This window comes from Trifolium pratense, linkage group LG7 (genome assembly GCF_020283565.1).
Source record: "Trifolium pratense cultivar HEN17-A07 linkage group LG7, ARS_RC_1.1, whole genome shotgun sequence".
NCBI lineage: Eukaryota > Viridiplantae > Streptophyta > Magnoliopsida > Fabales > Fabaceae > Trifolium > Trifolium pratense.
In genome coordinates, this window is record NC_060065.1 from 10,600,861 (window position 1) to 10,625,457 (window position 24,597).

At 31.9% G+C, this 24,597-nt stretch overlaps 2 protein-coding genes and 1 pseudogene across 2 annotated transcripts; all 3 read right to left on the reverse strand.

Annotated features, from left to right (window-relative positions):
• Positions 1-219: 219 nt before the first annotated feature.
• LOC123896899 (inducible nitrate reductase [NADH] 2-like) lies at positions 220-4,886 on the reverse strand. The gene is made up of 4 exons (XM_045947322.1): positions 3,810-4,886; positions 3,503-3,643; positions 3,183-3,415; positions 220-1,724 (listed from the first exon to the last, which is right to left on the reverse strand). Exons 1-4 carry the CDS (start codon positions 4,759-4,761, stop codon positions 417-419), a joined length of 2,634 nt encoding a protein of 877 aa, XP_045803278.1. The 5' UTR covers positions 4,762-4,886; the 3' UTR covers positions 220-416.
• Positions 4,887-8,463: 3,577 nt separating this feature from the next.
• Positions 8,464-13,854, reverse strand: LOC123895834 (annotated as a pseudogene).
• Positions 13,855-14,320: 466 nt separating this feature from the next.
• LOC123896900 (inducible nitrate reductase [NADH] 2-like) lies at positions 14,321-19,962 on the reverse strand. Its single transcript, XM_045947323.1, has 4 exons — positions 18,912-19,962; positions 18,679-18,819; positions 17,610-17,842; positions 14,321-16,270 (listed from the first exon to the last, which is right to left on the reverse strand). The coding sequence occupies exons 1-4, from the start codon at positions 19,891-19,893 to the stop codon at positions 14,936-14,938; spliced, it is 2,691 nt and encodes an 896-aa protein (XP_045803279.1). The 5' UTR covers positions 19,894-19,962; the 3' UTR covers positions 14,321-14,935.
• Positions 19,963-24,597: the final 4,635 nt, after the last annotated feature.

Below are 24,597 nucleotides of genomic sequence, written 5' to 3' on the forward strand. Positions count from 1 at the left end.
AAACTTTTCTATAATTGCTTGTTTTGTTTTCTTTATAATGTAAAGAGTTATAAATATGGTAGACTACACCTTTCAACAAAACAAAATACAACAATCCTAGAATTGACCCTGCATTTATGTACTCTACCCACAACTAATTTTAACCAATTTTTACTTCACATGCATATGATTTGTTCTCATTGATTTTAGATAAATACTCCAAATTATCTAAAGGTAGTGTAGAAAAAACCAAAAATTATATATAAAAATATGCCAAAAATATATAATTTCTTGAAATAGCAATACATGATGGATAAATTCTTGTAATACATGATGGAATTTATTTATGATAATAATTATTTAACTAAAAGCAATAAAGTATACAATTATACATAAAACCTAATGATCATGATCATCTACTCATCATGATCACTACCCTAAAACACAAGCAAGTTGTTTTTAATGTCATATCCCAATTTCTCCAAATTGGATTTCACTCCTTCAATCATGGGTGGTTGTCCACATGCCAATGCCAGTGTATCCTCCGATGCTTCTGGAACATGCTTCATCAATATACTTTTAGTAATGAATCCCACACTATACTCCCACCCTTCTCTTTTACTTTCTTGGACAACATACCACACCTTGAACCGTTCATGTTTCATAGCCCATTCATCCATCTCTTCCCTCAACAATATATCATCCTCGCTTCTATTAGCATACACAACATGCATTTCAGTGAGATCCTCTGGGTCTTTCAGAATCGCTTGAACTACTTGGTAAATTGGTGTTATCCCAGTTCCACCAGCCAACATAGTTAACTTATTTGCAAATTTGTGTTCTCCATGAACAAGAAAATTTCCTTTACCATTATACTCAATATGTCCCAATGGACCCTTTATATCCAAAATAGAACCAATAGACAAGGAGTCTAAATGTTGAGACATTAAGCCACCATTGGGGTATTTTGGGTGCACTCCTTTGAAGTAAATCTTAACCACTAGATCAAAATAACCCTTTTCATCTACACCACTCGTTGGAGTGAAAGCTCGCATGCATAGCTTCTTTTCAATATTGTCACATAAAAATAAATGTTTCCCAACTGGCAAACCCAAGAGTTGGTCCTCATATGGTAAAGCAAAACGAAAGATCCTAACATTGTGGGAGATTGATCTTTTTGACACAAGCTTGCATGTAATTTTATCACGTGGGTTATTTAAAGCCACATTGTTATGCATTTGTGTGATAATAACTTTGTTGGTGATTTCAACATTATTCCCATTGGTGTCATTGGTTACAAGCTTGCCAATCAAGTAATCTTCAAGCATTTTCTTTGCTTTATCAGAGTGGATGGCTTCAAACTCCTCGGTACAATCAGTGCCGGCGTTGATGAGGATGCTATCAACTCCTCCAGGGTGGTCTTTGAGGTAATGAGTGCAATTATAGACATGACCGTCTACGATGATCCAAGCAGAATCAGAGTTATTATGTTTTTCCACCTCAGACATGGTGTACAGTTTTGAGCTAGTAGTGTTTGTTTGAGGTGATGAGGACACAATATTTGTTTTCATAGGAGTTAGGTCTGAAATCGATGATTTTTTATCAACTTCTTCTTTTTGTTTGACCATCCAACCACCAGATTGGTTTCCTGGTTGAGTTGGATGTTCAAACATTATGCCAATCTCTCCCTTGTGAGGTTTGTACAAATTTGTTTTTACCCTAAACCAACAATTATTCATCATGCCCTGTAACATTACAAAAGTAAAAATGCAGACACAATTAATAAATAGTCTAATGACGAGAATTGAATTCGGTACATCAAAGTATCAAGCAAAATTAAAATGTAAATTCTTTATTTTGCTTCAAATAGTCTAATGACGAAAATTTTACGCATTAAATATAAAAAAAGTGAGAAATTGCAGGTTCGAAATTTTATTCCAAAATATCAAATTTATATAGCTACAATTTAAATTGTATTTACATGACCAAACATTTTTAATTGGCTTACAAAATATAAGAACTTAATAATTCTATACATCAAAGTGATTTACTTAAAAAAAAAGTGTTATTAAATTTTGACTTAAATCCAGTTTTGACTCTCCTATTTTGATTGAATTTGGATTTTGACTCTTCTATTTGAAAATTTTAACCCCTGTTTTGACTAAATTTGGATTTTAACCCTCGTATTTTTAAAATATGGAATTTTTGTTTTACATATTTTTGACTGAATTTGGATTTTAACCCCAATTTTTAAAAATGTCATAATATAAATAAAAATACCATAAAATTAAAAAAAAAATAAAAAAATACTATAAAGTAGTATAAAATTAATTGTTAGTAAAAAACTAAGAAAAATACAAGTAAAAATTTCAATAAAACAAATAATAAAATATAAGGAAAAAGTATTTATTTTCAAATAACGAATATATACCTAAAATTCTAAATTTTTAAATAGGGAAGTTAAAATTCAAATTCAATCAAAATAAGGAGTTAAAACTGAATTTAATCCTCAAATAATTCACTACATCAATATAGTTATTTGGCGTTGTGGTGAATTCTTTTTGTTGACTTTGATTGTCTATAAAATAAGACCTGCCCTACAAAATAAATAGTACCGGGCGGCTTTTTATAGTTTAAGGTGAAGCACTTTTTATGGTGGCATAAAATAAGGTCTTGTGCCCCTTGACCTGGTGGTCATGACTCTTGATCATACACTATTATTGTTTATGGTACAAGTTTAATAACATAAAATAAGGTCTTTTTAATTTAATAGCAAACCAAGTTTTATGGTACGGAAATATTATTGTTTATAGTTACCCTTCCTTCTATCTTGGTACTCTCTTTTCTATCTCACCATATAATTATAATTAGGAGAATGTTAACTTGTGCCCTTAAGGCACATGTTAAGGAAGTAAAAATAGAAATTATTAAATGCTAATTTGTGCATTTTAACTTTTGAAGCATTAAATTTCTTGTATCATTAAATGATGAATTTCTATTTTGGTATATCTTAACATGTGCCCTAAGGGCACATGTTAACAAGACCCTTATAATTATATATTATATAACTTGTCACCTCATAATCTTCTGACCTTTTTATCATTGAGGGTTATCATATTGTTGTTTGAGAAAAAAAAAATTTAAACTAAGAATTATTATAAATTAGATTCTAATTAATTATATGATCGAATATTCATTCTTACCATAAGATTCCAATTGAGATTCTCAGGCTGAGTATTGTTAGCCAGGTCCCATGCACGCACTGAAATCTCTTTAGCTCCAAACAAGTCTAACACTTCAACCTCTAATGACCAAAAACACCAACACCAATACTTACCGTATTTGCTTGGTTTCTCCGGATGCTCCAATTTGCATACCTTCCACGTTTCACCACCGTCGATCGTCACCTCAACTCTTGTCACCTTTCTCCCACCCCCTTAATTCACATTAATACATAACATACAAATTAATCACTCTTCTTAATTATCGATGCACGCATGACATATATAAGAATAAAACTCACCGGAATATGCATAGCCTTTGAGTAAATAAGGTATTTGAGTAGTGTCCGAGTTGACGGCCAATATCTCGCCATGGCTTGGTGTGGTTATTGCAGAGTTTATGTTCAACTCGTTGATAATATATTCGGGTTTGTAGAACCATGCTAGTATAGTTTTGAAATAAAATCAAAAATCAATATAGATATTAGAAGTAAAAGTTAGTTATTGAAAGTGAAAAATAAGTACTCTCCATTGGAGATGGTCTAATTGTTAAGTTTTTTTTTTCTTTTTATAAAATGACTTCATATCGTGATTCATGAATAATAATACCTTCAGTATTTGCAAGCTCAGCATCAACGTGTGAGGGAAGTAAACGGTTATCGTGGTAATGGTAATAGCTATCAGATTCTTTGGTTGTTACAATGATGCGCTTCAACCATTTCACCATTCTCCCTGCAGTGAAACCAGGCACGATAACCCGCACCGGAAAACCATGATCAGGAGATAAAACATCACCATTTTGCATATACGCGAGGATGATATCGCGTGTGCGATCCAATGCAACCTCACACAAGATACTAGTTCCGTATTTACTCCCACCACCACCTGGTAGTTCCTCAGCACCTTCAAAGCAAACATAGAGGGCTCCATTGTTACGGCTATAGATTCCACACCTCTTGAGCACGTTGCGCAATGGTACACCGCGCCACACCGAAGTGGAAGTTGCACTTGGGCCCCAGTTAAAGCCAATAGTTTGTTTCACCAGATTTTGTTCCTTACGACGATTTGCAGAACAAACGAGCGTGACAGGGAATTCACGACTTGGGAAGTCATTGACAAGTTGGTCCATCGTGAGTTGGGTCGGGTTTTTTACCAGACCTGTTACTTCGATGGTCCAATCTTCCCATCGGGCTTTAGGAACATGCCCGTGGTTACGAACATAATGGAGTTGAATGGGAGTTATGAAGCCATGGTGCATGAGGCTTTGGAGTGGTGGCTCTGAGTTGAAAGGATGTTTTCCCGTGAGACGGATCAAGGAAGGGTTTCTTTGGATCCAGTGATCCGCGGTACCCTCATCGCGAGGGTCTAACACCGAAGGTTCTACTTCGGATCTTCCATTTAAGATTATGTTTTTTATCATGTTCAAGTAATTTTCATCATCTTCTTTGTTTGAAGAATTCGATATAAAAGAGGTTTTTGAGCTAATTGACTTTAAGGGTTCAACAACGCCATATTCAAGGGTAGTGTAGTAGGTTCGACGATTTTCAACCGAAGTAGACATCGAGAGAAATTGATATTAGTACAGTTTGTTCAAGGTGTTTTAGCAAGACCCCTTGAAAAATGGGAAGATGGAATTTTTTTATTTTTTTTTTTGGTACAAGGGAAGATGGAATCTTAGTTTGTGATGAAAAATGAAAGAGTGAGGGGAGTTTATATAGAGGCATCATGGTGGACGATGGTGAATCAAATCTATCACGTTTTTATTTCCTCTCCCATAATAAATGATTTTTTAAAGTGATTTTATTTCCGTCAAACACTCTTTGCAATTTTTTAATTTACAAAATAACAATCACGATCAGGTTAAAACCATCATAACTGACCCCAAATCAAATTAAATGGTCTAATGAGCCGAATACTCGAGTAAAAACCAAAAAAAAAAAAAATATAGAAAGTTTAACTTAGGACACTTATTAAAGACATATATATATATATTTACTAGACGATTATCCGTGCGATGCACGGGTCTTATGCGTTGTTTTATACTATAACGTCAAAAAATTATTTGTATAGATAGTAAATTGATTATTAGCAAAAACATTAACTATTTTGAACCAAAAATAATAAAATACACAAAATAATAAAATGAAAAAAAAAATAAATAGTAACTCAAAATAATAATAACAATTAGTACCACTCATTAAATTAATTAATATAATGTACCAAAAAAAAAATTAATTAATATAAGTGGGTGATGCGGCTAAATGAAATGTTTTCATTGGTTTAAGTGAGTGATGTGGATTAGGGTTTAGATAGTCAATTGTACAACTATCTAGGATTTATATATATATATATATATATATATATATATAACAAAAAGTTGTGTTGTATCTATCCTTTTTAAAGTTTAAATATAAATTTTTTAGTGCTTTTATAATTAGAGACACTAGTTAACAAGATACAAATATTTATAAGTAAAAAAAATACAAATATTTAATTATTTATACAAAATATAAGTAATGATCACGTATGTTCCGTGCTATTATAGTTGTTTAGCGTAAATAAATTCCTTTGAGTAAGTTTGTACCAAAATAAAAAAATAAAAAAATAAAAAATCCTTTTAGTAAGTCCTTTCCAGCAATTGACATTGTTTTCTTCTTTGGGAATAAGTGAATAATAACAAAAGGGAGCTGTTTAAAATAAAAAAATAAAAAAAAGAACAACCACATAATAATTAAAATGGAATGGATTTAAGCCACTGTGTTTTGTCTAATGGTGAAGGATTTGAACAATATGATAGAGATTCTGGATTCAATTTCAATTAAACATAAGAAAATAAAATAAAAAATATTGGGATGAATTTTAAACTTGCTATTTTCTTGTTTTTCTTTTCAAGGAACATGCTAATTTCTTGTTGTCACGTCATTACTTTTTTATTTTATTTTTACTAGCATGAAATACATTTTGGCACGTTATAGTAGATGTTGGGAGAAGGAACTTTTCACAAGAAACTAAATTATTTTATTTATTTACTAGTTTAAAGAACTGTGCGAGGGGAAGGAGTTTTTCACAAGAAACTAAATTATTTATTTATTTACTAGTTTAAAGACCCGTGAGAATGTACGGGTCAATTGAATTTTATTCGATATTTGAGTTTGTCACTATATTAATGTTGAAAATTTATTTAAAAATTTGTTATGTAATATTGTTAAAATATAAGTGGAATTATTGTGTTAATTAATTATTTCTTGTAAATTTATTTATTCAATTTTTTTGTTTCAGTGACAAATAATGGTCCTGTGTATATTTTTAATCAAAAATTAAAAATTTTATTATGAATATTTAGGGTAATTTAGTAAGTTTGACACTAACTAACTTTACTATATATTATTAACGGTTAGTAGTAAACTCTGTAGTAATATTGTTTATGTTTCGTTTATAAAGAAAAAAAATTGTTTATGTTTCTTTTTTTTTTGAAGAAAAATATTGTTTATATTTCTTTTTTTTCAGAGAGTATTTTTTTTATTTCTATTTTTATGGGGTTTCTTCTTATTTTTTTCTATATTCTCTCTATATTTTTTTATTGACAAAACTTTCTATCATTTTTTTTTGTTTTTTTCCCTATTTTTATGTATAAACTGTTATGTTTTTTTCCTGTCTATAATCTGTTTTGTTTCTATTTTTAAGCCTATCATTTTTCTATATTTTTTTTAAATATTTTTTTAGTGAAATTAAAATGAAGGATATCAAACTAGCAACGTGGTTAAAAGTAATAAGGATAAATTAGTAACTTTAGTGGTAATCGATTTTAATATATTAAGTAAGTAATAGATTTATGGGTCTTGCTAAGGGGTATTTAAATAAAAAATTTATTCAAACGATTAAACACAAATTTTTAATGCGTTGACTTTACACATATCCATTAAAATTCTATAAAAAATTTACTATTTAAGGTTTTAAAGAGTGTCTCGGGAACGCTCGTTAGTATTTGCCTTTATTTTATTGAGAAAAATATTGTTTAATAGTGTTAAGAATAACACTATCAAACACGAAGTATGCTCCCGTGGGCTTTTTATTGGAGACTGTCCGGCACACATCCTACTGTTTTAATTTTTTGTCAGATAGTATAGTGGCTAGAAATTTCATCCTTAAAATAGATAAATGGGGTGTATGGGATTTTAACCCCGACCCCTGAATATACAATACGATGTCCCTTATCAGCTGAGCTAAGCACATGTGACTCTACTCCTTCAATTATATTTGACCACATACAGTGATACATAATTAATAAGTGTGGTTCACAATTTTTTCAATTGAAAGGATCTGTTCTCATCAAAAACACACGAGTGGCGGATCCAAGAATTTTAGGTGGTGGGGGCTAGAAAATGGTGTCTAATATTTTTTTCGATAACAAACAATCAATATCATTCAATCCAACAACCAACCATGTTTGAAGCCCTCTTAACTCATTCACAATTAGTGACCCAAAAAAGAAAAACTACACAATTATACATAAAAGCTTAAATAAATTACAATTGTCCTTTACGAGACTTCATATTTTGAAAATGTTAGATAATTTTGTCAATATCAATATTATCAAATTTGTCACTCTCTATATATGTAACTAAGCAATCATTCAACCACTCATCTCTCATATGATTGCGCAATCTATTCTTCATATATTTTTTTCGATAACAAACAATCAATACCATTCAATCCAACAACCTACCATGTTTGAAGCCCTCTTAACTCATTCACAATTAGTGACCCAAAAAAGAAAAACTACACAATTATACATAAAAGCTTAAATAAATTACAATTGTCCGAGACTTCATATTTTGAAAATGTTAGAATTTTGTCAGTATCAACATTATCAAATTTGTCACTCTATATATATGTAACTAAGCAATCATTCAACCATTCATCTCTCATACGATTGCGCAATCTATTCTTCACATATTTCATGGCAGAGAAATATCTTTCAACAGTCGTAGTTGCCACAGGCAAAATCAAATAAACTAACTTCAGAAGTAAATATATCATTGGATACACAATATGCTTTCTAGTTTTCACCAACATTTCAGGAAGATCAGCAATTCCATTTAACTTCATAAAATAACTCAACTTGAAAGCGATGTAAGTTTGAAATGTTTTGAGCTTTAGGCTTCGATCTTCCTTGTGTAATGAGTGCACCATCCATATTTGGAATGCTAATATCATGCTTCTCACAAAATAATGATACTTCATTTAACAAAGTATGTCAACCATCATCTCTCATACTTTGCAATCTTTCCTTGCACACTATAACTAATGATATAGCATTTACAATTTATTTTTATTTTTTTTATACAATGAGCTGGGAATCGAACCCATAACCTATATCGTACTACCCAAACCCTTTATCACTAGACCAAACCTAGTAGCTTAGCATTTACAATATCTTGATCACTTCTTTGTAATGCTTGAGATAAATCATTAGTGATTCCAAAATTAGTCATCATCATGTGAAAGTTAAAAACAAATTCAAAAGATTGTACACATTTCAATAAATGACAAGCATCAATTCATTGCTCTGATGTTACACCACATTCCTCAATATATTCGAGGACATCAATCACTGATTTAAACAAAGAGATCAAGCTAAGTAGTGTACCAAAATGTGAGCCCCATTATTTAATGCTTCATGAATATTAAGAGTTTGACTTTCTCTAAGAATCTCTTGTCGTTCACGTGAAGCTCCAACAAGCAGGTTAGATACTTTGTTAACCGAACTTAAAAAACAGCCAACGTCTTAATTTGTCTATTGGCTACTGCCATAAGTGCCAATTGAAGTTGGTGAGCAAAACAATGAGCAAAAAATGCAGAATTGCTTTCTTTCAAGATTAAACTTTTGCCCCATCATAACCTTGTCCACGAACTCTTGACAAACTCAAATTATGCTTTGCAAACAATGACTCCAATGCTAATTTTAATGATATAGCACTTGTATTTGTAACATGAACAAGACCAAGAAATCACTCAATGACACTTCCTTTTTTATCTACATAGCGCAAAACAACAGACATTTGCTCCTTAAGTGATATGTCCTGAGATTCATCAATTAAAATGGCAAAGAAGTCATCTCTAACATCATCAACAATAAGTCTTGTGGTCTCACAGGCAGTAGCTGCCAAAATATCCTTTTGAATAGAAGGTGCCACTAATTTGAGATTTCGACGAACATTTTGTAGAACACCATAGAAAATTCTTTACCATGTTTGGCAACTAAACCTACAAGCTCAAGGAAATTATCTTTATTTTTGGAATCAACTGACTCGTCATGCCCGCGGAATGTCAACTCTTGAATAACACCCCGAAATTTTAATATTATTATCCGTATAAATGTTAGTTTAAAATAACAAAAAAAAAATATAAAGATGTATATTTAGCAATCAACCTATTTGAATTAAAAAGAAAAAAAAAATACAGAGACGATACAAATATTTTAACAGACATAGTTTGTCTGCTTCACCATACATATCACATGTACACCCTCAACTTCCCCGTATAAGCGGTACCGGTCCCCAAAAGCAAACATAAAAACATGCTCACAAAACACCTGAGAAAAAGGAAAGAAGAGAAACCAAGGTTAGTGTTCTTTCCCTTTCTCATATTCTTTATTCTTCTACCTTGTTGTTGGAGATTTGTGTTGGCCTCATTTTGCTAAAACAAATATTCAAGCAAGATGTTGGATAGAATGCTTCAACATTGGATACGACATCCAGTGCTTCAACATTGGATACCACATTCAGTGCGCTCTGTTTTCGCGAATGATATATTTTTGTGTGAGATCTTTGAAAGATTTGATTGAAGAATTAATCCACGCCTTTTAACTTTTGTGCCAAGACACAGGTGTTTCCAGAATCTTCAGAAGGCGGTTTATATGTTACTTGTTCCTCAAGATTGTCATAAAATATTTAGAGATAAAAGATTTGATTCTAAAATATATTTTGTGAAGATTGTTGCAGAAAATATAAAAGATTTATTTCAAATAAATCTTTGTGGTTCAAGGAGATTATTATTGAAAATATATTCAAGGAGATTATTACTGAAAATATATTTATGGACAATAAATATATTTATGGAAGGAATAAATATTTGGTGAAAATATATTTGTGGAAAATATATTTTTCTTCTACAAGGTTGCTTGGAGCTGAAGTATTGTGCAGCCCGTTTGCTCATCAAAGCTCATGCTGCTCATGCTATATATTGAAGACTTAAGACCTAATTTTATTGACCCAAAGTTCTAATTTAATGGGGAAAAAAAACTAGGGTTCACTGTTACGTAAAGAAAAAAAAGTTAAATTTCAGTTTAAAACTTCAAAATCCTAAAGAAATTGATGTTGTGTTAATTACTCTTCTAATTTCTACCTTAAAAGATGTTCAGAAAATTTCAGTAATTGTATCAAAGATATTATTTTAATTAGGACTGGAAACATAAAGAGTTATTCTAACCTGATTTCTTCAAAAACATTTATTTTTACATATAATATAATATTTTGGAAAACTAGTAAAATCAGATAGTTAAGGAAGAACAAAATGAAGTTTACAATTTTAATAGTGATAACCTAATAAGTAATATGTTTATGAGTTAATAGGTAACCTCGGAACTCACGAAGAAGATTTCGAAGAACTTGATCACGGTAAAGGGAATTACTTCTAACAAGTTTAAAAGTTGCATAAATTGTATGAATGTTTGATTATATGTAAGTAAACTCGTGTGAACTTTTATTGAGGATGTGTTAATCGATGAGTAAAGTAAGTTAATAAAAAGAGAAAAATAGTATGGTACTGATTTGTTCTATTCTTGGTTTAATTTGGACGATAAACAAAATACCATGACTTATATAATACACATATGCTTTTTAAGAAAATTCATTACCATATGATAATTAAAAGATGTCTGCTACTGATGACTATGATGACTATGTTGCTTACATAAATTTTGAATGACAATATGATTGTAGAGATAGCTACAAATTACTAGAAGAAAATTCTAACTCACATGATTTATTTTAATAAATCCCCTTTTATGAATGGTAAATTCATGTCTGACAGTTATAAAATTTTATCTTTGTAATTTAATTTAATACTCTTTATGTATAGTCTATGATCGTGATAAACTTATATTGTAATTTTGTCTTAATTATTACTTATGTTTTCTTAATGATATACTATGCATCGGAGAGATGTCTTGAATTTGAGAAATTATTTGACATAAAAATTGTTAAGAGGAAATAAGGACAAGAGAGGAGCAATAACAAGTCCTTATGCACTTATGTGTAGATGGGAATGAAGATAATTATGGTTTGGTTACTTTGAGGACCTATCAAGGGCACTTGTGTTTCGAACGCCTATCAATAGTCGGGGATTGCTTCCGGACTAAAGGTACTCGTAAAACCCGACACGGTGAGCCTGACAAAACTATACTATATAGAAATAAGGTTGTCCGATCGGACTAGAATGATTTGGGGTTTGACTACCTAAAGTTTAAACAGTCATGTTAGAGTTGCCGAAACGGCCTTATGCTCATTAGGATGTATGTAAACTCCATGGAGTAGTGTTTTGGAAGAATAGGAAAGAGAGAAAAGAATCAAAGAGAGAAATAGATAGGGAAAATTTCATGTATAAGTCTAATAACATTCAATAATATTCACGAAATGAAAACTAATCTAACAAAATGGTATTGCTTGCTCATTATTAGTATGATAAATTTTGTTATAGTGTAAATGGCTATGTCTTCATTTATTCACTGTGTTTATGTGAATCTTTCCTATAAAATGATTTTACTTATAATTCAAATTCATTATGCTAAACTGTGTATATGCTTAACATGCTATAATTGATATTAAACTTGTTTATTAGTAATTCACCTTATTTTCTGTTTTGTTTTGGATCTTGTTGTTTCTTTGTATATGTCGAGTGTTTATAGGTGAACCCAATCGTTTAATTAGCTCATTCGGGCGTCCGACAAATTGAGTTTATTGAGGAAGCAGGTATTGATCTATGGGAGATTGACGGTGTAAACATATCATTAATCTTCAATGGACTAGTTAATATGGCTACGGGATACGGTGTGTCATTAGTTCGCGAGACATTAGAACAACCTGTACCGCTTGAAAGGTTATATTTATCATTACATCAGATGTTTGGTAATAATCCACTTGCACAAACAGGAGTCAATCCACTTAATGAAGTGTCGGTTGTCGTTCCCGCTTGAAAGGTTATATTACTTAATGATGTTTGGTAGCAACACCTCAACAACCCTTGGTTCCTCAAAATGAAGTGCCGGTTGTCGTTCCCGACGAAGTGGTTGAAGATGATAATGGAATTAACTTTATGTCTGAAGAAGAGGATCCGGAAGAAGATCCTTATCTTCATTGGGAGGAAGGAGAATTCCGTCCAAACGACCATCTCTAAGCGCATGACTACCTAACGTGGACTAGAGTTTTAAGGGTGTCTAAATTAGTTATTTTGTAATATTTTTCCCTTAAAAATTCTCCTTTTGAAAATACCTAACTTAAGTGGTCTAAGAAGTCTAAGCTAGTTTGTTCCTAACTAAGCTAAATAAGTCTTGTAATGTTTATCTCATCCTTGTGAGATAGTAGTTGTGATGACTCTTGAAAACAATGATTCTTAGACTACAGGGTTGTATAATATTAATGAAGTGTGGTATGCGGGTTAGGAAGTTAATGATATGTAATTTCAAGGACTAATTAAAGTCATAAATGTAGAAGGATTATTAGCCTCATGAAAAATTGATTTAGATTAGTGTATAAAACACTAATTTTTCGAATGAAAAATAGAGATCAAAATCTCTATTGAATATGTATTGAGAACAACTTGTTTCCTGTCATGGGGAAGGCATGTTTCACGCCTCTGTTTTTTTTTTTCTTTTCCAGATGCTGCTTCATGTTCTTAATTCTGTAGGTCTGTGTTGAGTAGTGATTGTGCAAGATGTTTTGGTTCCTATTCTATTGTTCTAGTGTAGGACTTATTGTTTTATTTAAGATAAAGAAATAAAATATAAGTAATCTTTTGTTTTATTTAAATGTGACGCTCTTTTCTCACTCGCCGAAAAAGGGGTGTTACACCTTGCCTCAATAGGTATTGATCACATACAATTGTTGAAGTCAAAAGAATCTTATACTCCCTTTTCATTAAGTCTGAATGTTTACTAATAACAACTTCAACATGTTATTTTTATTCATTAAGGCCTCACAACTTCTCCAAGTTTGATTATGAGCAATGTTAAAGCTTCCAACATGGATATCCAACATTTCATTTTTCTTCCAATTGGAAAAGCCGTCAATTGGAAAAGCATCACCACATATTTGTGAAATGCAGCTTCTTTATATTCCATTCAATTGCCAAATTCTGAAAACCAATCAGGGTTAAACTTCTGAAAAAGAGCTCCAATTTTTCGTTTTGGAAAATCATGCTCTCTTGGTTGACAAGGTCCTTTTTGCTTATAAGCTCTTCGGATGTTATCTCGGTCATTTGGATGATAAAATGATATTTTATTCCTCTTTGCAGGATTTTTCAAATCAACTTCTAAAAATGTATTTTCCACACGCACATTTAACCTTAATGCAAGTACGTGTTGGTAATTTTCCATTCTCGACAGATTCTTGAGACTCTAAGTCTGATGTGAATTTCCTTTTAAAATATTTTTCCATCTTTAGCATGCTAAAAAAAGTGATATAAGCAACTATTAGACAAAGGAAGAGATGTTTTATAAATTAACTTTTACTTTATTTACAAATTTCTTTATATGGCTAATTTTTATTGGTTGTTAGATAAACTATTCATAATTTTTTTAGAATAATCTAGAAAAAAACATTAAGAGTACGTGTTTAGATGATAACATGTTTTGAGGTAAAGTAATTTTTTTGAGAAAATTCAAATTCTATTTAAATTCTTTTATTTGAATGATTAATTTGGAAGAATTTTTAAAATGACAAAAAATTATGATGGAAATTTAAATCCTCTGATTACACCATTTGAACACACTAAATTTTTTTCGTCTGCATGAACAACTAGTGAGATAGTAAATAAGCATTTCAAAATATAAAAAAAATAAATTGGAAACAACGGAACTGGCGAAATTATTTATTCATATTATACAAAGATATATTCGTTCATATTCATAGAGTACTCGAGTTCTATCATGAAAAAGTTGATCAAGTGGTGCACGGGGCACCACTTATCAATAACCCTACGACGAATACGAATTTTACTAAATTCATTGTTGGATTAAAAGTTTATATCATATAGATTATTCATATAAAGTTTTAAAAAAATTGAAAATCATTTGATGTGTTATTGAGACCCACCAAGATTAACGATATTCAACAAAAATTTATAAACGGTTAATCTTGATGGGTCTAAATACTAAATAACACATAAAACGATTTTCATTTTTTAAAAAAATTTGTATAGATGATCTATATGATATAAATTTTCAATCCAACGATGAATTTTGTAAAACTTGTATTCGGCATAGAGGTGCACCATGCACCACTTGATCAACTTGTTCATATTAGACAAGCCTATAGACTATAGTGTATATACATACATACAAGTACAACCTCTTACTCAGTAATGCGAATCATATCAAAAATATTTTTTCGCTAATGTAGTCTTACCAAAAGATATTGTTTGCACCTTTGTAGTGTAACCATTCGGACTAGGTTGCGTTAAAAGAGGAGCAAGTTGTTGGTAACATCGTAGCCCAACTTCTCTAAATTGGGCTTTACTGCAAACTGAATCAAGGGTGGTGGCCCACATACCAATGCCAACGTATCTTGAGAAGCGCGTGGAACATGTTGCTTTAAAATACTTTCATTAATGAACCCCACACTATACTCCCACCCTTCTCTTTTAATTTCTTGTACCACATACCACACCTTGAACCTTTCATGCTTCTTAGCCCATTCATCCATCTCTTCTCTTAGCAATATATCATCATCACTTCTATTAGCATACACAACATGCATTTCAGTGAGATCCTCTGGGTCTTTCAAAATTGCTTGAACCACTTGGTAAATTGGTGTTATCCCAGTTCCGCCAGCCAACATAGCTAACCTCTTTGCAAACTTGTGTTCTCCATGAACAAGAAAATTTCCTTTACCATTATACTCAATATGTCCCAATGGACCCTTTATTTCCAAAACAGAGCCAATAGACAAAGAGTCTAAATGTTGAGACATTATACCACCATTGGGGAATTTTGGGTGCACTCCTTTTAAGTAAATCTTGACAATTAGATCGAAATATCCAACCTCATCTACACCACTTGTTGGTGTGTAAGCCCGCATACATAGCTTCTCATTGATAGTTGCACATAAGAATATGTGTTTCCCCACAGGTAATCCCAAGAGTTGTTTCTCATTGGATAATGCAAAACGAAAGAGCCTAACATCATGAGAGATTGTCTTTTTTAAGAGAAGCTTGCATGGGATTTTGTCTTGCGAGTTTAGAGCTATATTGCTGCACATGGGTATAAGCATAATTTCCTTGATAGGGGCCAAATTTGTGGTAGCATTATTGTGGTGCATTGAGTTATTTGGCGACAAATTGGAGTTGTGACTACTTGTGGTTATGAGTTCACCGATTCGATACTCCTCAATCATTTTCTTAGCTTTGTCTGAATGGATGGCTTCGAACTCCTCCGTACAATCGGTGCCAGCGTTAATGAGGATGCTGTCTACACCGCCAGGGTGATCTTTGATGAAGCGTGTGCAATCGTAGACGTGGCCATGGACGATGATCCATGCCGAATCAACATTTTTATGTTTTTTTACTTCAGAAAGTGTGTAGGTTTTTGAGCTAGTGATCATGAAAGGTGAAGAGAGACTCTTCTTGAGGATTGAGTTAGACGCTGATGATTTCTCCAACTGTTTTTCTTTTGCCATCCAACCACCTGATTGGTTCCCAGGTTGGGTTGGGTGCTCGAATGATATACCAATTTCACCCTTGTGAGCCTTGCATAAATTAAATTTTACTTTGAACCAACAATTATTCATCATACCCTGTACAACACATAGTGATCAAAGCTTATTCAAATACTTTATTAAGGAAATGTTTTAAATCTTGACCAAAAAAAAAAAAGAAATGTTTTAAATGTGTTTTATGATTTATTATGTAATACTTCCTCTGATTTTTAATAAAAGAAAAAATTAATTTTTTAAATATATTAAATAATTAATTTAAGGCAACTGATCTATAATATAAATTAGATACATTAGTTACTCAATATATTTAAAAAATAAAATTTATCTTATAATAAGAACCGAAAGCAGTAATATGAATTTTGAGTAAAAAAATTAGTTTTAAGTCCTTTTTGAAATTCTAGTGTTTGACAAAATCAAGGTGGCATGGCAATTTAAAAAATTAATTATTTTTTATTGATATGTTGTGAGTAGTTAAATCTTGAACGAACATTCTAGATTTGTTTAAAGGGTCTTGCTAATTAGTATCCTCAGATACTCTTTAAGCATTTCATTTAAAGATTTTTTCGTTGATAAATCAAAAATATTTTCTGCGCGTAAGTGCAGAGACTAATTCTCTTAAAATAATTAAGATTCATTTAAGGGATTCCCAAAAATATTTTACATAACCTTATTATTTAAGATGTTAAAAAATTGCCTTACTTCATTGTTTATAGAGGTGGGAATAGGCTAGGCCGAGCTAGGCTTTGCCAAGCCTGAGCCTGGCCTGTCAAAAAATCGAAGGTCTGAGCCTGGCCTGTGACCTATCATAGGCTTAAATTCTAGGCCTGAGCCTGGCCTTTTGAAAGTCTGATGTGGCCTGTTAGCCTGTTTAAAAGCCTATTTCATATGAACATATTTAAATAAATAATTATATTTATTTTGAAATATACTTATGAACTAATAAAATAATGTTCCATTTGATATTTTAGAGAATTTGACTATATATGTCATCATATTTCAATTCTAGTTTATAATAATACATTTATATATGTTAAAAACTAATGTAGATTAATAAACTTAAATTACTTAAAAAGTTAATAGATTTATAATTTAATCAAAGTATAAATTTTAATATATAAATAATAATCGTAATAAAAATATTATTCATGTTAACTTAAATAGGCCGGCCTAGTAGGCCTCAAAGGCTTTTTTAATGGCATGTGGCCTGGCCTTTTTAGCTAAATAGGCTTATAAAAAAGCATTGACCTGCTCTATTTAAAGAAATAGGCTGACCTGGCCTGAGCCTATGTTGGCTAGGCCTTAAGGCCATGTAGGCCGGCCTGGCCTGTCCCACCTCTAATTGTTTAGCATTTTCTTTATTTAAATGCATGAAAACTTAAAATGTAGAGAACTTAGATCCGCGATTAAATAAACTTACCATGAGATTCCAATTGAGTTTCTGAGGTTGGGTGTTGAGAGACTCATCCCAAGCTCGAACAGCAATTTCATTGGCTCCAAGAAGATCCAACACTTCCACTTCTAAGAACCAAAAGCACCAACACCAGTACTTACCGTATTTGTTTGGTTTTTCTGAGTGCTCCAATGTGCATACCTGCCACGTTTCACCACCGTCCATTGTTACTTCAACACGTGTCACTTTTCTACCACCTCCTACAAGTAATTCAATAATTCAAATACATATCACAACAAGTTACCAGCTATAAAATCTTCCAAGCGGAAACTATAATTCTGCATACTCCTATTCCTATTTCATGCTGTATTTTTTTTTAGGTTAAATATGTTTTTAGTTCCTATAATTTTTCAAAATTTTCATTTTAGTTTTTGAAGATTTTTTTCACATTTTTTAGTTCTTGAAGTTTTTTCTATCAATGTTTTTAATTCCTATTTTTCATTCAATTCGTGTATACTTTCACATTTTTGAATGATTTATTATATTCATGTTTATAATATTATAAGAACATTTTCGATAAAAATTTAGAATTTTTTAACATAAGATGAATTATTATGAATTTTTATGTACAAAAAACTAAAAAATTCATATTTTATTCTTCTTTTGTTAAAAAAATATAAAGCTTTGTAATAGATATTCATATAATGTGCTAAACATGACCACAAAAAAAAATTTAAAATTTAAAATGGTATGTACGAGGTGAACGAAAAGTAGGGACTAAAAACATTTACGAAAAAACTTCAGGGACTAAAAAGTATGAACAAAAACTCCAAGGACTAAAAGAAAAATTATAGAAAACTATAGGGACCGAAAACATATTTAAATTTTTTTTAAGTAATTCTCTAGTTTTCAAAAGAGTAGTTATGTGAATAAAATAAAATCTGGATAATAATTATTTTTATTAATAGTCAAACTCAGAAGGTATATATAAAAATACCTTTAGACTTTAGTTATAAGTTTTTATCTTGGGTCAAAAAAATGTTAAAAAGTTTATCTCTCAAATTAACAAAAAATAATTAATAATGCTAAAACTCACCAGAATATGCGTAACCTTTAAGTAAATAAGGCGTTTGAGTAGTATATGAATTGATGGGCAGTATTTCATCGTGGCTGGGTGACGTTATCACGGAGTTTATATTCAGCTCATTGATAATATACTCCGCCTTGTACCACCAAGCTGATAAACTAACTTGTTTAATTTATATAATTCCATAAATTAAAAACAAAAAATAACTATAAATGAAATTAAAAAATAAAATAAAAAATTACCTTCAGCACTGGCAAGTTCAGCATCAACATGAGAAGGAAGAACTCTATTATCATTGTAATGATAATAACTATCAGATTGTTGAGGTGTAACAATAATACGCTTCAACCATTTCACCATTCTCCCTCCAATAAAACCCGGTATTATAATTCTCACAGGAAAACCATGATCAGGTGACAAAACGTCACCGTTTTGCATATACGCAAGTATAATATCACGGGAAGGATCCAATGCAACCTCCCTCATGATACTAGTTCCATATTTAGACCCACCGCCACCTGGCAGTTCTTCAGCACCTTCAAAACAAACATAAAGGGCCCCACTTTTACGGTTATAAATTCCACACCGCTTGAGTACGGTACGTAACGGTACACCGAGCCACACTGAAGTGGAAACAGCGGAAGCACCCCAATTAAAACCAATGCTCTGTTTTATCATGTTTTGTTCCTTGCGACGGTTACCAGCGCAAACGAGTGTAACGGGGAATTCACGGCTTGGAAAATCGTTGATTAGTTGGGCCATTGTGAATTGGGCTGGGCTTTTGACTAGGCCTGTTACTTCAACAGTCCAATTATCCCATTGGGCTTTTGGAACAGGCCCATGGTTGCGAACGTAGTGAAGTGGGACGGGTGTTATGAAACCGTGTTGCATTAGTTTTTGGAGTGGTGGTTCTGAGTTGAAAGGGTGTTTGCCTGTGAGACGGACCAGTGAGGCATTCCGTGGGATCCATTGATCGGATGTTCCGTCTTCGTCGTCGCGAGTAACGAAGATGGACGGTTGTTTTAACTCTTTTTCGGTTGTTTGTTTCGATTTCATGATAAGGTTGTTGTTGAAATTCTCAGTTTCAATCTCATCTTCTTCGTCGCTTGAGGAAGAAGAATAGTTATCGAATGGTAATGGCGGTTTGGGTGATGATTTATAGAAATGTTTGACGTCTGAGGTTGACCTGAAGGCATGAACTGTGCGGTTATCTACTGCCGCCATTGATGAGATCAGTAGTTGCTTGCTTTTTGGATATATGGAAAAGGTGAATTGGTTTTGAGTGGGGAAAGATGGAGTAAATGTTTGGAATATTTATAGAGAAGTTGTGAGGATGATGGATTATGGGAGAGATGTGACGTGATCAAATTATATGGAAAATTATTATTTAATTAATTGCTACTTTGCTGGTACTATATTGATTCTTTTGTGTAATATAGTAACCTGGTTGGACTTATATTCAAAGTTAATCGGGCAGCTGATTCAGTGTTAAGTATTTCTTCACCCACCCACCCACCCACCCACAGAATCAAGGTCATTCTAGCTTCTAACAGTAGTTTATCTTCTAGCACACAAACAAACAATATTATCTCTATTATATTGGATTATAGGATGTACTAGTACTACGAGATTCAATTTACTGCAATCGAGTTTTTCATGCATTCAAGACATATTTGATCGTTCAATCTTAATTTTTAATTTAAATTACTTATCTTAAGTTGGAAATATCCGATCTTAATTGAATGGACCTGTCTGTGACTACTAGGATATTACAAAAATAAGATTACTTTAATTGCTCAATGCTCAGCATATATTTTACTAGTAGTATATTGTTAAAATAAAATAACAACAGGGTGCCACAGTGTGACAGTGCAGATATATAATTTAAATTAAACCGTAAGGGACAAGCAAAGTACTATATTGGTACTAGTCAATTGGTACAAAATGGGAGGGACAAAAAATGCAAATGTGAAGTGGCGCATCGTTACTCTAAGCAAAACAGTGAGCTAGTTTACGTAACAAAGGCAAAAGACATATGAATTGGATGGGTCATGTTTTGGAATTTGGCAACAAAATGAGAATGGAAAAAAGGGACACACAAGTCTCTAACTAGGGGCGGCTACTTAAAAACTGAGAAGGTTAATATATCGTGTTGGCTCTTTGATGAAGCATGGAGTCACTGGTTTTCTGGTGGCTATCTATGTCACTCCTATAATATATGTCTCTCTATCACCCAAATCTCAATTAGGTACTACCCGTTGATATACTATAATAACTGTTTTATTTTATGTTTCAATTTGGTCTCTTACGTTTAAAACGTATCAATTTGATCCCTTACGTTTTTACTGTTTACATTAGTTAGTCCTTTCTATCAGTTTTGTCACATGTGGCATCCAATTTGCATATGTGTACAGCCACGTGAACACTTTGACACACCGACATGTGTATAGTTCAAACGGTGTTAGTGACAAAACTAACGGAAATGACTAAAATGAAACCTAATGGAAACGTAAGAGACCAAATTGATAATTTTTAAACGTAAGAGACCAAATTAAAACCTAAAATAAACATAAGGGACCAAAAATTTAGTTATTAAGCCAATTATAAATTAAATATATTAATTTTTATTAATTTATATGTCTTTTATAAAAAGGATAGAAGGTAGTATTATATATATATATATATATATATATATATATATATATATATATATATATATATATATATATATATATATATATATATATATATATGAGTTAGGATCCGTTGACACCAGGTGTCAATCTAAAATTTGACACCAAATCTTATCCGTCTAAATTTTTTATCAAGCGGCTAATATTTATGCAACATGATAACTTGTGTGGACTCTCCTTAGACTCACGTGTTTTAGGTTTTTATTTGATGGTTGCTAAATACAATTCTAGTTTTACATCCCTGCTCCGCGGTGGATCAACTAACAATCTTCTAATTAATTTCAATCCCCAGCGACACCCTATAGGAATTATCATGGTGTCTCTATCTTTTTTCAATATCGATTTACAAGGTCATAGGAGAGTATGAGGTACACAATTACTAAAAGTGAAGTTTGGGAAAGGAGGTTCTGGCCATGAACAAATTAAAATTAAAACCCTTTTTCTAACAAATCAAAAACCATGCTTGTTGTATATCAATTCTTAAGTACATGGGTTAGAAAAATACTTGTTCGTTCCATTGCTTGCGTCGTATTATTTATCATATCATATATGCACATAATTCTCTGTGATTCTCTGTGTGTTCCCGCGTTCATTAATTTTGATGATGACGGAACAAACTATACAAAAGCTTGAAGACGACGTTGATGCAAATTTGAGCAAAAAATAAAGGCCAGTTTTTTTGACTAAAATAAAGGCAGTTAGTTGTGGGAGAGAAAGGCTCACATGAGCTAACTTAACAAACAATTGTGGCCTTTAGATTAAAAAATAAATATAAAGATAAACGGTTGAGATTTGGTGTCAAATTAATATTTGACACCTGGTGTCAACGGATCCTAACTCTATATATATATATATATATAAATGATTAAAAATGATTAACTATATGTCTTTAAGATAATTTTAAGAAAATATAAGGTTAATGTGTTTGGTAGGGATTTTTTCCTTTCTAAACAAGGTTAACAATTGAATCATATATATATTTTAAATTTAAATTTACACTATAACTTAAGAAAACTCAAAAAGAGAACTCAAAAACTAAATACGAATTTGATTGATCTTAACTGTAATGTATAAAGTTCCAGCGAACAACTAACATTTCTCAAATTTAAATTTGAATTTAAAAAGTAGAACATAAATGTTTAAATCAAAATTTAGATGAGTAAAAATAATATACAAGTCATAAAATTGAAATAAAAAAATTAAATTGAAACATATATTATAAAAATAAAAATAAATCGGGTATTTAAAAATTAGAGTTTAAATAGAGATACACTTTAAGATTTAATGAGAAGTCGTGTTTTGCCACGTAATTGCACTTTATAACCACATTATTTTTAAAATTAAGTGTAAAACTAATTTACATTATTTGTGCACACGTTGAGATCGATACACCAACTTTTCTGTCTTGTCTTTCTGCTTTTGCAGATAAAAATAATAAAAACTGTAAAATTTTATCAAAAAAGAAAAATTGAAAGAAGAAAGGAATGGTTTTCTAATTGTGAAAGTACATATATTTAAAAAATTTGAATATTTATAAAAATAGGGAAGGGCAAACAATGGTTTTCTAATTTTATATATCTTTGATATTTTGAGCCCGAATCCGCCCACTACTCAACCCTAGTCTCAACCAAGGAATATGGCAGGTGAACATATATGTTATTATTAGAAAGCAGAGGTACGTAATGAGAAAAGGACAAGAAAAATCCAACAACGAATGTTATCATTGGGTTGACGTGATCCTAGGGAAAATTGCTTTTTAAGCCCCCTATGTGACTCTTAAACCCCCCCCCCCCCAAAAAAAATCCCAAAATATCCTTGGTTTTGAATCCAATTTAATTACGTTCATACAATCTGAAACGCAAAATATTTCGTATCACATGACACGAACACGCTCCAATTCGTTTCGCGCATACCGAAGTAGTGTCCTATGGCTACATCATGAGGTCGAAAATGGCAAAAAGCAAGAAACGCATGACTTTGTAAATTAAGACCCGAACTTGCTTTGTTTCGTATTATACCGTACGAAAACGTTAGTCTTCGGTTTTTACGAACCGAAGTAGTGTATTATACCAGTGAAACCCCATACACTTCATCACTTTGAATAAAATTGAATTTTAGGGCTGTGAATGACGATTTTTGTAACGACCCAAATTTATTATTCACTATGTAAGTATTTAATTATTTGGTGACGTGATTTTAAATAAGATAGTAACTTTAAGTTATTTATCGAGAGTTTTAGTTAACGCGCGAGTTAGTGAGAGTTAACGCGAGTTGGCCAAGTTATTGGGCTTGAGGCCCAATGGGCCTTGTCTCATGTTTGGGGGGCGCTACTTAAGAGAAACTCATTTTCTCAACATTTGTGAAGGAGCTAGAAAGAAGGGAGAGCAAGAGGGAGCTAGGGCAAGCTTGAGCAAGAGAGGTCAAGAGTCAATCGTCGAGCTTTCGTCGGATTAAGGTATGAGATTAGGTTTCATAATCGTGGGTGACTCGAGAAAGGGGAGAATGTCGATTTCTCCGTACCCGAACTTTCTCCACCCCATTTTCGTTTGGGTTTTTGGGTGATTTTCTTAAAGAAAATGATAGAGAATGTTCATAACATGTTTAATATACTTGTATCATGTAGCATGAACGATTTTGTGGGTTAAAATTGGGAATTTGTAGATGTTTGATCAAGAACTTTGTGGTTTATGAGTTTTTGAGTAAAAATGATAAATCATTACTTTTTCGTAGTAAAAATTGTAGATCGGTGAAATGAACGGTCCTTTTGTGTTTAGATATGTTTGTTGCACTTAAATATAAACTTATATGAGGTTTATAACATGAAAAATGGAATTTTTGGGTGAATTTGAGTGGAAAACGCAAGGTTTGAGCATTCCTGACAGGAGGTCTTCGCCACTGCTCGCCACGAGCAGGTGTTCCACTGGTGTGGTTCGCCAGAGCTCGGCAACCTTCGCTCAGCGAACAGGTTCGCCACTGCTCGCTACTGTTCGCTCAGCGAACAGCACTGTGACAACAACATTTTTGTTAATTGTTTAAGTGTAATTTGTAACACCCAAACCCGTTATTTAATTAACTCTGCCTTTATAAAATCTTTTTCGAAAATACGCCGCGGAAAAATTGAAAATCTGATTTATAAAGCGCTGGTTTGAATATCACAAACTTCATTCAAAGATAATACTAATACATTTATCTAGTAAAATATTCGAATGAACTAAAAACAAAACCTCGCATCGAA